Source organism: Equus quagga, chromosome 7 (genome assembly GCF_021613505.1).
Source record: "Equus quagga isolate Etosha38 chromosome 7, UCLA_HA_Equagga_1.0, whole genome shotgun sequence".
NCBI lineage: Eukaryota > Metazoa > Chordata > Mammalia > Perissodactyla > Equidae > Equus > Equus quagga.
In genome coordinates this window covers 98,580,578-98,597,970 of record NC_060273.1, presented here as the reverse complement: position 1 = coordinate 98,597,970, position 17,393 = coordinate 98,580,578, and the positions used below count along the sequence as shown (strand labels likewise).

Here is a 17,393-nt window from a genome sequence, read left to right as displayed (position 1 = left end):
AGGTAGATTTTTTTGAGATCTTGCATGTTTGAAAAGAGTCTTAGAACTTCACATTGCCTATAGAATTTTATGATAGAAATAACTTTTCCTCAGAATTTCGATGGCATTGAGCCATACCTTTTAGTTTCTAGTGTTTACTATCACAAAGCCTGAGGCAATTCTGATTCTTATTTTTTGTGTATGGTCTGTTTTTACTGTCTAGAAAGTATGTAGACTGTTTTTCTGCAGTTTCTGAAGTTTCACAGACCCGTGCTCTAAGTCTGTTTTCATTAATTGTGCTGAGTACTTACTTGATGGGCCCTTTTATTCTGGAAGTTCTTGTCCTCTCTGCTTGAAAAATTTCTCAGTTTACTCTGTTCTGTTTTTGAATCTCCTTCTATTCAGTGTTCCTCTGGACCATTCTTTTACTTTTCTTATCCTTTCTCTTCCATTTTTTATGTGTTTGCCCTTTGGCTCTATTTTCTGGATGCATTTTACAACTGTATTTTCCCAGTCTTTCCCCTAAATTTAAAATTTCTCCTTATATTTTTAATTTCCATGAGCTCCTTTTAAAATTTATGAATGTTATTGTTTTATAGTATGCTCTTCTTATTTCATAGTTGGATTATCTTTCTTACCTCTCTGATATTAATGATATATATTTTTAAATTTTCTTCTCCCTATTTGGTTTATTTCCTTTGAGTTGCTGTCATCCCCTGTTTTGTCTTTACCTGTTATGTTAGAGCTATCTTCAGATGTCTAGTGATCTTGGGTGACTGCTTCTGTCTGAGGGTAGAATACTAAAACCAAATTGCAAGCTCTGAATTCATGATTAGAGATTGTCTGTGTGAGCTTTACTTGAGATGATCAGGCTAGGCAGTTTAACTAGTGTAAAAGTTACAGTTGTTGTAACAACAATCCCCTAAATCTTAGCAGCTTAACATAGTAAAAGTTTATTTCTCACATGAAGTCTAGTATTGGTATTTGTGATCACCTGTAACCTTCTGTGTGGGCATTTGTCTGTCGTTCTTGAGAAGGGATCAAAGGAACTTCCACATCTAACATGAGAGATTGTGCAGAAATTTTTATGAGTGAGGCCTGGATGATAACTGGCTCACCTGGGAGGAAAAAGCTCTAATTTGTAGTGTTTGCTACATGGTGTAAGTACTGCCATAATGGCCAGTTTCAGGCTACCAACATGATGTCACTAAATGCAGAATTGGCAAGAGATACAAACACTTGACCCTCAATTGTGCCAGCTCTGACATACCAGTGCACCTACCAACCATGTCCCTTGGGCCAGAACTGAGTTGTGTGGCTCCACCTAAATTCAAGGTAGAATGAAAAATGTTCTTCAATTGTGTGTCTGGGAAATAAAGGAACTAGATTTTGGAGAACAGATAGCAGTTTCTGCCATAGTTGGAACCTCCAATGTCATTATCTTTAGATCTAGGTAGAATTCCTGGAGAAGTTTGTTCCAGATTCCAGCCTGGCTGGTGAAGAAGCCCTGGCTGTAGGAACTATGGGAACTGATTGAGGAAAAGGGTTAGAGATTTCAACATCAGGTATGTGTACATTTTCTTAACCTACCCCCCACGCCCCATTTTCAGTATGGTGCCTGTATTCGGTTTTTATAGCTGCTCTAACAAATGACCACAAATTTAGTGGCTTAAAACAACACAGACTTCTCATACAGTTCTGTGAGTTAGAAGTCTGACATGGCTTTTACTGGGCTAAAATCAAGGCATTGACAGAGCTGCATCACTTTCTGGAGGCTCTAGGAGAGAATCCATTTCCTTGCCTTTTCCAGCTCCTAGAGGCCACCCACATTCCTTGGCTCATGGCCCCCTTCTTCTGTCTTCATAGCCGGCTGAATAGCATTTCCCCGACTCTTTTCTAGTCATCTCCCTCTGACCACAGCCCAGGAAAAGTTCTTTACTTTGAAGGAAGCGTGTGATTAGATTAGGCCCATTCAGACAATCTGGGGTAATCTCCCATGTCAAGGTCATTGGTTTAATCACAGCTTCAAAGTCCTTTTTGCTGTGTAAGGGGACATATTCATTGGTTCCAGAGATTAGGATGTTGTCATCTTTTGTGAGCCGTTATTCTGCCTCCCATAGCACCCCTTGCTCTCCAAAGACCCTCAGTTTTATCTACTCCTAGAAATAAATTTACAGACTTTTCTTGTGGGTGGTGGAGGGAACTTAGTGGTCCTTTTACTTCTTAAACAGTCCTTATTTTACACTCCCCTCTTCATCTTCACTTCCAGAGGTACCTAAAAGTAGAAATTCCTGAGTCTTTGGCTATTTTGTGCTACAAATTGGGTTAGTTCTTCGGTTTCCTTGTCACCAATTTAGGATTAAATTTTCTGAGGTTTACTTAATGCTTTACCACTCATTCAACCACTTTCCAAATTTTGTTGCCCTTATCCTCCTTTTCCGTTCTCATCATTGTGGGTTTATGCCTTAAAAAAAAAAAGAAAAAAATCCTTTTAGTATTGTTTTAGCTGGGGTTTGAGAAGGCAACAAAAGTAGGTGTGTATTTAATCTCCCATTTTAATTAGAACAGAGTTCATACCTTTAACTACTACACCATACCACCTTTACTTTATTGCCTTTTTGTGTGTGTGTGTAATGTAACCCAGATATTTGGTAATATAAATGGATGTGGATCCTGTCTTCTAGATTACAGATTCATTTATTCAGTCCACCTCTGTTGGCTACTCAGTGCCAGCTACTCTATTGAGCATTTCAGATTCAAAGAAAATCTGGAGGAGCTTGGAGTCTGTGAGTTCTACAGATATCTACAAAGGAAATTTGAGCATATGGTTAAAAGTGTATAATAGGAATAGAAACAGTAGCAAGGAAGCACTGAAGCAAAGGAACTGATTTTTCCTTGGAAAGTCGAAAAAGGCTTCACAGAAGTAATCATATTTGAGCTGAGTGTAAAAGTGTATTGCTGGAGAATGAGATGAGGAAGTGGGAAAATAGGAAGGGAGCAGTTCAGTGTGGTTGCTGTAGGTTGTATAGGGGAGAAGAAAGAGATGATGACACTTCAGAGGTAGGTCTAGATTTGAGTTTGGAGGGCTTTTTATAGCATGGTGGAAAGTTTGGGTTTTAGGTCACATGGAAACTGGAGGCCTTTAAGAAAGGAAATAACAAATGGTGTTTTTTAGGAAGTAATTCTGTTGATGTGTGAGATGGTCTGGAGTAGACAGACAGGTGGCAGAGTAAATATGTGGGTGGTTCTTATAGTATTCTGGGTGAGAATAAGAATCTAAGTTGAGATAATGTCTTTGAATCCAGCTTTACCATTATTTCTAAGTAGAATTAACAGAACTTGGTGACTGAATGAACATGGGACTGAAAGAAAAGGAATCATCAAGATTTTTGGCTTAAGAGACTGGGCGAATGGTGATGCCATTAACTGAGATTAGAAATATAGTAAGAGGGGGCTGGCCCCGTGGCCGAGTGGTTAAGTTCGCGCGCTCTGCTGCAGGCGGCCCAGTGTTTCGTTAGTTTGAATCCTGGGCGCGGACATGGCACTGCTCATCAGACCACGCTGAGGCAGCGTCCCACATGCCACAACTAGAAGAACCCACAACGAAGAATACACAACTATGTACCGGGGGGCTTTGGGGAGAAAAAGGAAAAAATAAAATTAAAAAAAAAAAAAAAAAGAAATATAGTAAGAAAAATAGGTTTTAGAAAAAATGTAATGTTTTTAGTCTTTAGTCTTCAACATGTAAGTTTTAATACACCTTTATGAAATACAGTTGGAGATGTCTGTTTGGAACATAGGATATAGGAAATGGGGATATAGGAAAAATTAATTAGGGAGATAATAACATAGTTGAAATCACTAGATTAGGTAAGATCTTCCATGGGACACCAGTTAGCTCTAGATGAAGAAGGAGGTGGTGGAGCTGATCAAGCAAACATAAGGAAAGAAGAGGGCAGCTGTCTTGTTCAGTGCTTTTACCCCCTCCTTTCCTCCCTCTTTTCAGTATTTTTTGAAAATATTCAATAGATAGAAAAGTATATTTGTATATTAAATATTTTAAGCTATAGGAAATAATACCCTAACTACTGTGTTCACCACTCCTTTTTAAGAAAAATTACCAATACCTTTGAAGTCTTTCTGCACCTATGTTGTATTCCATCCTGTTTCCTTTCTGCCCAGAGATAACCACCATCTTAAATTTTTAAAATCATTCTCTTATTTTTGTTTTACCACATTTCTCCTTAAATAGTTTATTGTTCAGCTTTGCATGTTTTTGAACTTTAAAAAAATAGAATCATAGGGTTTATATTCTTCTGTGACTTGATGTTTAAAAAAATTCAACATATCCAAGATCATTATTGGCATTATATCTAGTTACAGTCATCCATTTTCATTGCTGTGTAATATTCCATGCATGAATAAACCCATAGTTGGTTTATACATTCTAGCGTTGATGGACATTTACATTGTAGTTGTTTTGCTATTACAAACAATACTGCTATAAGCATTCTTGTAAACATTTTTTTGAATTTCTCTAGGGTATAAGTAGGAGTTGAATAGCATTGTCCTAGAGTATGTGCATGTTCAGCTTTCCTAGGTAATGCTGATCGGTTTTCAGAAGTGGTTGTACCAATATGCAGTCCTTTTAGTAGTGTCTGAGTGCTTTGTTTCTTCACATTTTTACCAATACTTGGTATTATTACACATTATTTATATATGTTCACTGATAGTATGGGAACTTTATGTTGTCATTGCAGTTTTAACTAGCAGGGTTTTTTTTATCCCTCTTTTTCGTATTTTTCTTTTTGTCCTGTATGAACTTGAACATCTTTCATTATTAAGTCACCATTCTGGTTTCCTTTTTTTGATAACTTTCTATCTAAGTCTTCATTTTTATATTGGAATGTTTATATTTTTTTTACTGGCATGTAAATGTTCTTTATATATACTGGATTCTACTCCTTTGCCAGTTTTTATGTATTACAGATATATTCTCTGTGTTTGTAGCTCTCTTATTTTCTTTTTCTGGTGTCTTTTGAGCATTAGAAGAGCTTGCTTTTGATGTGATCGAATTTGTCGGTCTTTTTCATTATGATTACCCTTATTTTGTGTTTTATTTAAAAGCTCAACACTGTTACAAGGTTATACAGATATTTTCTGGCGTAATATTTTTGAAATCTTGTAGTTTCACCATTGGCATTTGTTTTTAATCAACCTAGGATTGATTTTACAGTATAATATGAGAGCTAGAAGTTTATTGTATTAGAACAAAACCAGCAATTTTTATCAAATAGCAATTTTTATTCTGGCACCATTCATGGAAATACTCTTCCTTTCCCTACTGATCTGCAATGCCTAGGTTGTTTTAAATTAAATTTTTATATATATGTGGGTGTGTTTCTAGTTCTCTATTTAGTTCTATCAGTCGGTTTCACTATTTTTTCACCAATATCATGGTATCTTAATTGCTGTGGTTTTGTAATAATTTTTATCTGGTCCACAGGTCCTCTCACATTCTACTCGAGAGTGTCTTGTTATTCTCATCTTCTGATCAAATATATAAATTTTGGAATCAGATTCAAGTTTTCAAGTTTCCTTCTCTCTTTCTCTGTGTTAGAATTTTGATTATAATTACCTTGACTCCTTGGAGCATTTTGGGGAGATTGAGCATCTTCATAATATTGAATCATTCAGTCTTATTATAAACATTGTACATTTTTCTGTTTACTTAGGTCTTTAAGTTTTCTTGATAAAAAGTTTTACATTTTTTCCTAGAAGTCTTATGTGTTTTTGTTTCATTTATTCCTAGGCACTGCATGTTTTTTGATGTATTGTAAATGGTATCTTTTTAAAATTACGTTTTCCAACTGATAGTTGCAGAAGTTTAGAATTGCAATAGAATTTTGTATACTAGCTTTGTGTTCTTGTTAATTCTATTAATTGTAACACTTTTGTGTAAATTGTTAGATTTTCTGTGTGGAAAATCTTGTCATCTATGAATGACAGTTTTGTTTCTTCCTTTCAGAGTCTTAAATCTTTTATTTCTTTTTCTTGTCTTCTTGCACTGATGATAACTGGTATGGCACTGAATAGGAAAACCAAAATCAGTTATTGCTATCTTATTTCTGATCTTAAAAGGAGAAACTGTTTAAACATTTTGTTTGTGAATATGTTTGCATGTTTGCAAAAGGTATTTTATAGGATACCCTTCAATAGATGCAATTCTCTTTTTTTAGTTTGCTAAGACTTTGTTTTGTTCAAGAATTGTTGTTCAGTTTTATCAGATGCTTTTTCTGCATCTATTGAAATGATTTGCTTTTTCTCCCTTAATATGTTAATTAATGTATAAAATGATATTAATCAGTTTTCTAAAATTAAATCAACCCGGCATTACTAGAATAAACCATTTTGGTTATAATGTATTAATTAAAAAAATTTTTTTTTGTATCTATGTTCTTTAGTGAGAGTGGCCTGCAATGTTCATTTTCTCATACTTTCCCTGTCTGATTTTGTATCAGTGTTAGCTTAGCCTCATAAAATGAATTGGAAATGTTAATTCTTTATGTGTGCTCTGGAAGAGCTGTCAAGATTGGAGTGATCTGTTTCTTGAATCATTGGTAGAATTTGGTGTTAAAACCCTCAAAGCCTGATTTATGTTTGGTGGAGATATTTTAAACTACTGTTTACTTTCTTTATGATTATAGGATTATTAAAGTTTTTCTATTTCTCCCTAAGACAGTTTTATTAAAATCTTTTTTATGGGGGCTGGCCTGGTGGCACAGTGGTTAAGGTGCATGTTCCGCTTCAGCGGCCCAGGGTTCACCGGTTTGGATCCTGGGTGTGGACATGGCACTGCTTGGCAAGCCATGCTGTGGTGGTGTCCCACATATAAAGTAGAGGAAGATGGGCAGGGATGTTAGCTCAGGGCCAGTCTTCCTTAGTTAAAAGAGGAGGATTGGCAGCAGTTAGCTCAGGGCTAATCTTCCTTTAAAAAAAAAAATCTTTTTTAGGAATTTCGCCATTTCATCTTAGATTTTTAAGTTTATTGGCTTATTATATCTATCATACTGGCTTATTATCTGTTGGATTTCTGCAGCATCTATAACTAGGTCTCCCTTTTTTTTCTTATGTTGTTTATTCTTCCTCTCCACCATTTTTCTTGCTGTTGATTGATCTTACCAGAAGTTTATATGTTTTTTAAGTCTTTCCAAAGAACCACCAGCTTTTAGCCTTATTTATCTACTCTGACATACTTCATTGAGTTGTGCTCTTTATCATTTTCCTTATACTTTATTTGTGTTTTTTCTGGTATACTTATTCTTAAGAATTTTGAGACTTCTTTTCTTTCTTTTTTTGGGGGGGTGGTGTGTGTGTTGCTAGGACTGTTTATTTATTGGTGTTTCTGGAGACTTCTTTTCTTATGTGTCCCACGAGTTTTAAATCTCTGATGTTTTGTTACTGTTGGGTTCCAATATCCATTATGTTAGGACTCTGATGCCTGTTTTCTAACATTCATTATGATTTTTTCTTTGACTCATGATTTGTTTTTTAAAGTATGCTTTAAAATTTCAGAATGTTTGAAGTCTTTTTTACTACTTAACATTTTTTTTTGTGGCAAAACATAAAAATTTACCATTTTAACCATTTTTAAGTATCCTATTTAGTGACCTTAATTACAATTCATAGTATTGTGCAACCATTGCTGCTATCGGTTTCCAAACTTCATCACTCCAAATGGAAACTCGGTACCTATTTAAACAATAAGTCCCTATTCCCCACCTCCCTTCACCGGCTCCTGGGAGCCTCTAATCTGCTTTCTGTCTCTATGAATTTACCTATTCAGAAACCAGCCTTGCTGCCACCTTGGGCTTGAACTTCTAGCCTCCAAAATTATGAGAAAATAAATTTGTTAGTTCAGCCATCCAAGTCTATGGTGCTCCTTATGGCAGTCCAAACTGAGAAACTTCCTCTTTTCCACATTGTTTTGGAATTGTTTATATTAATGCGTGTAATTTACTTCTTTATTTTTACTTCGTATAGGATTCCATTATATAAGCATACCATAATTTATCCATTCTGTGGTTGGTGGACATTTGGGTTATTTTTAGCTTTTTTTGTTGTTACAGTGCCTTTATGAACATTCTTCTACATGTCTCTTGGTACACAGGTTAAGAGTTTGTTATATATACGTAATTGCCAATATTCTGTTTTTTTGACGTTCAAAAACAATGATTTCAGATGGTTTAGCATAGTATCTAGGAGTGGAGGTGCTGGATTATGAAACTTTTCCCAAGTGATTATATCATTTACTCTCTCACCGGTGGAATGAGAGTTTCTTTGGCTCCACATCTCTGTCAGCATTTGATATTGTGATATCTTTACACTTTTACTAATATGTGCATGTGGAGTTTATCTCATTGTTATTTTAATTTGCATCTCATTTAATACTAATGTGGTTTAGCATCTTTTCATTTGTTTGTGGACCATCATATTTCCTTTAATGTGAAATTCCTATTCATGATTTTGTCCAATTTTCTGTTGCAGTGTTTGAGAAGTTGACTCTTTTTTTACTGGGATATGAATTGCTTGGTGAATTTAATAAATATTTATTGAACCAACTCTTGGTTTTAGGCTGCAGTTGTATAAAGATGAGTAAGATTGGTGGAATCATATTAATTTGCATTTAGTTAAACTTACTTAATTGGAAGCTCTAAACTTCTGTGTCTTTCTTCTATTAAAATATAGATTAACTACATGAATTATTTATAATTCACCTCTCTGTTTCAGTTTACTCATTTGTAAAACAATGGGCTTTGACTAGTTAATATCTAGTGTCCCTTTTACTGGTGTCTGTAATTCATCTGTCTAATATTTTTCTTGTTGGTTTTTGAAACTTAGAAATGTTAGTTTTATTGTAATGGTGAACTATAAAATGTTGACTTTTTTTGTTTTGTGTTTGCTTTTTGTTTTTCATCAAAAAATGTTTTGTGGGGCTGGCCCCGTGGCCGAGTGGTTAAGTTCGCGCGCTCTGCTGCAGGTGGCCCAGTGTTTCATTGGTTCGAATCCTGGGCACGGACATGGCACTGCTCATCAAACCACGCTGAGGCAGCATCCCACATGCCACAACTAGAAGGACCCACAACGAAGAATATACAACTATGTACTGGGGGGCTTTGCGGAGAAAAAGGAAAAAAATAAAATCTTAAAAAAAAAAATGTTTTGTTTCTGTGGATTATGATATCTTAGTTCTCCAAGGACATCTCTTAGATGTATTTCCCAGGCTGATACTATTACCTTTTATTTTTAAAATTCTTAAAATGCTGTTAAACCTAGAAATTCAGTCCTAACGTATGTGAATTATTCTTTCTCAGAGTGAAGATACACAACAGCAAATCATCAGGGAGACATTCCATTTGGTATCTAAGAGAGATGAAAATGTTTGTAATTTCCTAGAAGGAGGATTGTAAGTAAAGCATTTGGTAGACATTTCTAATCTTTGACTACATGATTAAAATGTATACTGTTTAACTGGTTTGTAGTAAAAGTTTCCTAATTTTGATTAATTGGATCACGTGAATTAATTGCTATCCATATTAGCTATACGTCTAACTTAATTTTTTTAAGATATGCAGTCTTTTTTTTCTTTTTAAAAACTTTTATAAAGTCATTTTTTATAAAGGTAATATATTCATATAGCAAAAATTCAAACTTTACGGTGAAGTACAGTAGTCCCTTCTTATTTGCAGTTTCACTTTCCGGGGTTTCAGTTACCTGTGGTCACCATTGGTCTAAAGATATTAAATGGAAAATTCCAGAAATAAGCAATTCATACGTTTTAAATTATACACTGTTCCGAGTAGCATTTCATCTCAATGTCCGTCCTGCTCCTTCCTGCCCAGGTCGTGAATCATCCCTTTGTCCAGCATATCCACCCTGTAAATGCTACTCAGTACTCACCCATTAGTCGCTTAGTAGCTGTCTTGGTTATCAGATCGATTATCATGGTATCGCAGTACTTGTGTTCTAGTAACCTTTATTTTACTTAAAATGGCCCCAAAGTGCAAGAGTGGTGATGCTGGCAATTCAGATATGCCAAAGAGCAGCCGCAAAGTGTTTCCTTTAAGTGAAAAGGTGAAAGTTCTCAACTTAACAAGGAAGGAAAAAAAAGGTATATGCTCAGGTTGCTAAGATCTATGGTAACTTTTATTACAGTATATTGTTATAATTGTTTTAGTTTATTATTAGTTATTGTTAATCTCTGACTGTACCTAATTTATAAGTTAAACTTTATCATAGGTATGTATGTATCGAAAAAAACAGTATATATAGGGTTTAGTACATCTTACAGAAGCATCTTCCAGGCATCCACTGGGGGTCTTGGAACATGTGTCCCATGTGGATAAGGGGGGACTACTGTATAAAAGGTGAACTAAGTCTCCCTCCCTATTTTAGTCTTTCTTCCCAGTTTGTTGTGTATTCGTCTAGAAAATTAACTTTGTGTTGACTAATATAAAAGTATAACCTTAAAAAATTTTACTTTTGGGATCACACTATGTATGCTGGTTTGCATGTTTTCCCTTAATATTTTGAAAAGCTTTACATGTAAACATATCTAGAGCAACCTCATTCTTTTTAACGACTAAAGAGTATTCCTTAGGTTGCTGGACCTGTTCATAAACATTTAGATTACATCTTTTGTTTTATTATTATAAACAAGACTGCAGTCTGCTTTTCAAATACATATCTTGTGTGTATGTATGTATATCTATATATAGACATATCTTTATGTTAGATTAGAATTCAGCTAATGGATTTTTCAATTTTAAAATGAATAAATAAGAATTACTTATAATTAGCTTTCTAACTATTATAAATGAATACTTTTAAACTAATGGGTTTCATGAAAACAGTTTGTTCTCAAATAGTTTCATAAATGTTCCCTCCTATGTTTATATAATTAATTTCTTACTAAGATATTCCTCATTGATAATTTAGAAACTAAACTTTAGCTGAGCCTCATTATGAATAATCACAGATTAGTGAGAGAAACCTACACTTTTCTGTATTTTAATATGTATAATGCATATTATGAAAAATAGTTCAGATAATAGAGAATTCATTCTTATCTGACCATAAATTTACTTTTTATCATTTAGAAAGTTTACTTGCGTTTCTTAAAATCTTATATCATGCTGCACTTAAATTTGCAAATACATGCTTACAATTTGTAAATTTTGCTGTTAACTCAAGACCTCCAATTTAATAGTTGAGAACGGTGTACCTGCTTTCTGTCTTTGTATTTTAATGATACTTTACTTATTTCTTTTAAACTTCTGTAGGAGTTTAGTTGTCTTTGCCATTACTATCACTTCCTTTCATCTCAGCCTCTTAATCTCTTATCTCATAGGAAGCTTAGAACTCAGCACAGTACACTGTGTAGTAGTCATGTAAGAATCTGATGGATCTAATCAGGGCACTGTTTGAACTAGAAATTATGGCTTGCATTTGTGATTATTCTTTTCCAACGTTATAAAAAGAGAAAGCAAATATTGCATCAGAGATGAAGTTACACATCTGCTGTAGTGCTGATTTTGTCAATAACAAGCTGGTTTTCTTGGTCAGGTCACTTAAATTCTTGTACCGCAGTTTTCTCTTCTGTAAAATGAAATATTTGGACTGAGAAGATTTCTAAAATTCTGTGGGTTTATGTAGTATATTGCATTCCATACAAGAATTTGTATCAGTATTTATCAGTATTGTACTGTAGTTTAAAGATAAAATTGTATTTTTAAAGACAAAATACATACTTGTCATATTGCATATTAATATCTTTGCTTTCTTTTAATAACATTAATAACCATTTCGAAACTTATAGTTTTCAAAAGTTTGGTCTTCTTTTAAAGCAGAGCCAAACAAAAGTTTAAGATAATCTCTAAATTGCCAGTTCAGGTTGAAACGAAGCCTGCTATTTGTGCTCTTTTTGTCTCTTTCAAGGAACATTTGCAGTCATAGTCTATAAAAATAATCTCAGAGAATCTTTAAAGTGCACTTATTTTTTAATTGAATATCTTTTTTAGAAACATGTCTAGCATACTAGGAATTTTTAATTCTTATCAAAGATCATTTCCACTTTTGCTATTAGAGGACATAAAGGTAATGTATACTTAGAGAAGTTGTTTCTATGAACTTGAGAATTTGGTGGTACTTTTACTGAGTTAGAAATAGATGCTATTTCCCCATATCCTGTTTGTTTTGTTCAGTTAGCTTTGAGTACATGTAGTCTTGATTTTATATTATGTTAGTGTTAAAGGGTCTTTTGAGAAGGTGAACTAATTATTGTAAATTTAACTGTGAAATAGCTAAACTATATTTAAAAAAATATAAGGTGTTTGGAATGATTCCTAAATTATTATTTTAAAAATGCTCAAACCCCAGTCAATATATATAAAAATATTTGATGAAAGAACTGAGAATCTCGTAGCTCAGTTTTTTTTCATTTATATTCCAAAACAAAATATATTTTTGGAGGAGATCTTGATGGTAAATCTGTCCAAAACTTAAGAAACATTATTTTTTTTTTCTAGTTAATAATCAGTCTTAGGCTCTGTGACTAAGTGTGACCTGTAGAGTTAAATCTAGTAAGCACTTAAAAATGCCCTATGATCTGATCTGCCTACTTCTCTGACCTCATTGTTTACTAATCTTTCCTTGTCTACAAGTCTTCTTTCTCTTTCTTGAACATACATATTTCATTCTTGATGAAATGGCCTTTTTATTCATTGTTACCTTTGACTGAAATGCTCGTCTAAATTTTTTTTTTTTTTGAGGAAGATTAGCCCTGAGCTAACATCTGCTGCCAATCCTCCTCTTTTTGCTGAGAAAGATTGTCCCTGAGCTAACATCTGTGCCCATCTTCTCCTATTTTATATGTGGGATGCCTGCCACAGCATGGCTTGATAAGCAGTGCATAGGTCTATGGCTGGGATCTGAACTGGCGAACCCCGGGCCGCCGAAATGGAGAGTGTGAACTTAACCTCTATGCTACTGGGCCAGCTCTCTAAATTTTTTCATGGCTGGCTCTGTAGTGTTGGATCTCAGCCTAAATGTCAGTTTTTTCCTAACAATCAACCTAAAGTAGAGATTCCATCAATATGGCATCATCCTGTTTTGATTCTCCATGATTCTTCCACTCTGATAACTTTTTTTATTTATTTGTTTGTTTATTGTTCCTTACCCACTATCAATGTCTGGCACATAGTAGGTACTCAGTAGATAGTTTAGTGAGTGAACTAAAATTAAGCACTAGCTTCTTTTACTTAATATCTCTGAAGAAAACAGCCATCTTAAATTTAGTCTTTGATATAAGTTCACTTGAATGCTGTGCCATTAAATGCTATGCCGAAACATTTATAAAAGATTTTAAACAAAATCGTCAGTTTGCTTGAGGTAATAAAAACGTCTTTGGTTTTGTTCTGTAACATTCTGATTGTTTTGTTTTGTCATTTAGATTAATTGGAGGATCTGACAACAAACTGATTTATAGACATTATGCAACATTATATTTTGTCTTCTGTGTGGATTCTTCGGAAAGTGAACTTGGCATTTTAGATCTAATTCAAGTAAGTTAACATTTGCCTCTTAATGTCTTAAATAACGATTTTGGCATTTATATTTTTTCAAACTTGTATGTTCTAAATTTTCAAAAATGATGTTTTGTTTGGTAAGAAATAAATTGTTCCATAGTAGATGTTGGGTGAGTAAAAGAGGGATGAGGGATGTAGAAAGATGGAGACTAATTTAATCTGTTTAAGAGTAATCACAATTAATTTCGTCATGCCCTTATTTCATATTCGTATGTCACCACAAGAAGTCTAGGACTTGTGGGTCTCTTAACATATGTATCCAGATCTGACCCTAAAACCCAGCCCTCCCTGTGTTTCCTGAAAATCTTTCATAATGTCTCCGGAACTCAAGGTCAATCATCAGCAAATTCTTCTTTATCTTCAACCTCTTCTGTAATATTGTCTTCACCTTTTTGCTCCAAGTTACATCTGGCTTCTCTAATGACACTACCTACAAATCTTAAGTAGTAGCAGTTTTCTCTCCTGCTTTCTTCATACCATTGAGCCTGGATGTTTCTGTTTGCTTTGCATTGCTTTTTTTAGAGGATTCTTTCTTCTAAAGTGTCTCCAAACTTTATCTCATGTTATCAAACTATATCACCTTCTCCCCATCCTGTTGTAGTAATCTCTTATCCTCACTTCCCAGTCATTGGAGATTTTGTGAAGAACTTTCAAGAGTCTGAGATTTTACCCTATTTGCAAGCTAACAAGTTAACTACCACAATTTCATGGATGCCAGCAGAAAATAGGAGACTTCTGGGCCAGAAACAAAGGGCTTTATTTCTAATAGCAAAAGTAGCAGCCAGAATAACAGCATTTGCTTACACTGGTTCCTCAAGTCCCAGTTCCCAAAAGGTGACTTGAAGAGGGCCATGTGATACCTGCATACACAGTGGATTGAGTTATAGGAGAGGAACCCCAAGCTTAGGGAACTGGAGTCTTTTATTTTGGGCACTAAGTATGTCTGCCCATGTCCTGGAGGAAGAGAATATCTTCCAAGGGTGTAGGTAAACCTACCCTTTGATTTGGAGAAAGATATTTTATTTTCCAAGGCTATTTGCTATAGAAGCTTGCTTGGAAAGATAGTCTACAATAAAGGTAGTCAGTACCTCTGCTCACATTATGTGCAGAAATGGAAGACCCATGGAGGATTGTTTCCTTACAGATTTTAGTTCAGTTCACTCACGTTCACTCCAGTACTACGTAAATGATAATTCTTGTTGATTTCAGTATTTATGTGTATATTTCCCCCAGTATCCTGGTGTCTTCAAATCCAGAATTCCTCTTTTTCATTGAGTTTTGCCCTCTACCCCACCTCACTACTCATTTCTAGAGCTTATCTTTATCCAAACTGCAGTCCATCCGTAATTTCAACTTCACAGTTTCCACTCTCTGTCTACCACCTCTTATCTTTTCATCTCACAATTTCTATTACTCCAACAATTCTTTAAGTCTCTTGGGACGTTCAGTCTTTTAAATCTGTCATTTTTTCACTATCCCTGATCCTCCTGATGTCTTACTTTCCTTACCCAGCTTAAATTCCATCATCAGTCATGATAATCATAATTATGTGTTTACTCAGCTCCTTCCCTGAACCCATACATCTGAACGTAGTTAGAGAAAAAAACATAACCATACTTATTGGCCTCACTTTAGATTTATGATCCCTAACCTCAGTGAATCCTTAATGGTACCTAGTAATCATATTATATTTCCCTTGTCCATTCACTCTTCCATATTCCTAGACAACTACTGATACATTCTCCTTTCTCCTTAAACCTTGAGCACCTCTAGCATCTTGCTTCCTAGTTCACTGAGAAAATTGAAGCAATCAGAAGAGAACGTCTACAGACTGCATCTGTGTCCATGTACTCTACTGTCTCTTCTGTGAGAGATGAACTCACTAGGCTCCTAGCTAAGGCCAGCGTGCCCACTTATATACTAGTGTCCTTCTCATTGCTCTAGCAGTTCTCTCTCTTTCTTCTGTATTATTTTTCCTCTCTCTTGTAGATGATTCCCACTAGCCTATAATGTGTTCTCTCAAAATTCCTGTCCCTGCTTCCCTCTCCAGCCACTGCCTCACTTTTTTCTCTCTCTACATCAAAATACTTTTAAAGAGTTGTCTGTACGCACTATCTCAAATTTTTCTTCTCCCATTCTCTTGAACACCCTCCAGTCAGGTTTTCAGCTCTACTATTGCTAAATCCAGAGGTTCTCATCAGTCCTCCTTTATTTGATTAAGATTATTTATTAATCTCTTCTCCATGAAATATTTTCTTCACTTGGCTTCTAGGACATCTTACTTGCCTGGTTTTCATCTACCTCTTTAGTTGTTTCATTTCAGTTTCCTGATCTCTCTTGCCTCTTCTTCAGCAACCCCTGTAGGATGTACAGAATCTGACCACTTATTACTCCCTGCTCTGCCACTGCATTGGTCCAAGCCACCATCAGCTCTTGCTTGGTTTATTACAATAGTTTCCTGACTGGTCTCCCTGCTTCCACTGTCTTTTCCTTTTGGTCTTTTCTGAGTAAAACAACCAGAGTGATACTATTGAAATATGTCACATCTTACATTCTGAACTCTTCAGTGGCTTCCCTTCTCACTCCAGAGTAGAAGCCAGATTCCTTACAAATGACCCATGAGGTCCCACATGACCTGACTCCCTTCCCCATACCCTACTGCTTATCTTGGTTCATCATCTACTCCTTTCCCCTCTGCTCCAGCCACAGTGGCCTCCTTGCTGTTCTTCAGATAGACTAGGCGTGCTTCTACCGCAGAGGCTTTGTACTTGCTGACCTTCGTACTTAGATTGTTCTTCCATTTGATATTCCCATGGCTAGCTCCATCATTCTATCAGGTCTTGACCCAGATGTCACCTTCTTGATAGGGTATTTCCTTGGCCCTTCTTTCTAAAAATTTTCCCTCTTTGACATTTATAACTCCTTTCCTGCTTCGTTATTCCTTTCTTTAGTACCTGTCATCATCTAATATACTATATATTTGACTGGCTCTGTCTTGTTTATTGTCATTTACCCTTTCAAGAATATGAGCTCTATGAGGGCCAGGATTTTTGTTTATTTTGTTCAGTGATTTATCCCCAGTGCATAGAATTGCACCTGTAACACAGTAGGTCCTTGACAGATAATTGTTGAATGAATGAATGTATTTTAATGCCTAATATTAGCATTCTTTGTAAAATAACTGACAACAAAACCTGAAGGTTAATTAGAAGAAGAGTTAGCTAGAAAAATATAGTGGTTGCTATATGCTAGTAATTTTTTTTTTGTCTGAGCTGTGGTTACATTTGTGTGTTTAATTTGTGAAAATCATTAAGCTCTGTATACACTTAAGATATTTGTGCTTTCTGTTTGTCTGTGATATTTCCATAAAAAGTTAAAAAATTACCTCTCCCACAATAAAAAAGAGTAGTTGGTACAAATAATTGTTTTGGACTAAGATGATCATGAAGGAATGCTCTGAACTTATGTTTTCTTTCTCTTTCTTGACCCCAGACAGGGCAAAAACATAGAGTCATGGTGTAGGCAAGTCATAGATTGGAGAAAGCTGCGTGTAAAAGGGAAATTTTCTTTGCCAAACAAGTTTCATGTTTTTGAAATCAGCAAAGAAGGAGGCATGGTATGAGATCTAGTTAGTGTTGTAGACTAAATGAGAAATTAACCAAAGCAGGCAACTTTGTCAGAATTCTGAGTACCAAAGCTTGAAAATATAAGTGGCTAGATAAGGCTTTTGGTGTCAAATATTGTTAATAAAAAAAAAAAACACAAGTG

General features: G+C 35.0%; 1 protein-coding gene across 1 annotated transcript in view; it reads left to right on the top strand.

Moving 5' to 3' along the window:
* Window positions 1-17,393, top strand: part of AP3S1 (adaptor related protein complex 3 subunit sigma 1) — a 60,749-nt gene that overhangs the window by 13,741 nt on the left and 29,615 nt on the right. Inside the window, exons 2-3 of the mRNA XM_046666708.1 lie at window positions 9,354-9,445; window positions 13,490-13,601. Of these exons, the coding sequence (XP_046522664.1) occupies window positions 9,354-9,445; window positions 13,490-13,601 (204 nt within the window). The remainder of the gene's footprint in view (window positions 1-9,353; window positions 9,446-13,489; window positions 13,602-17,393) is intronic.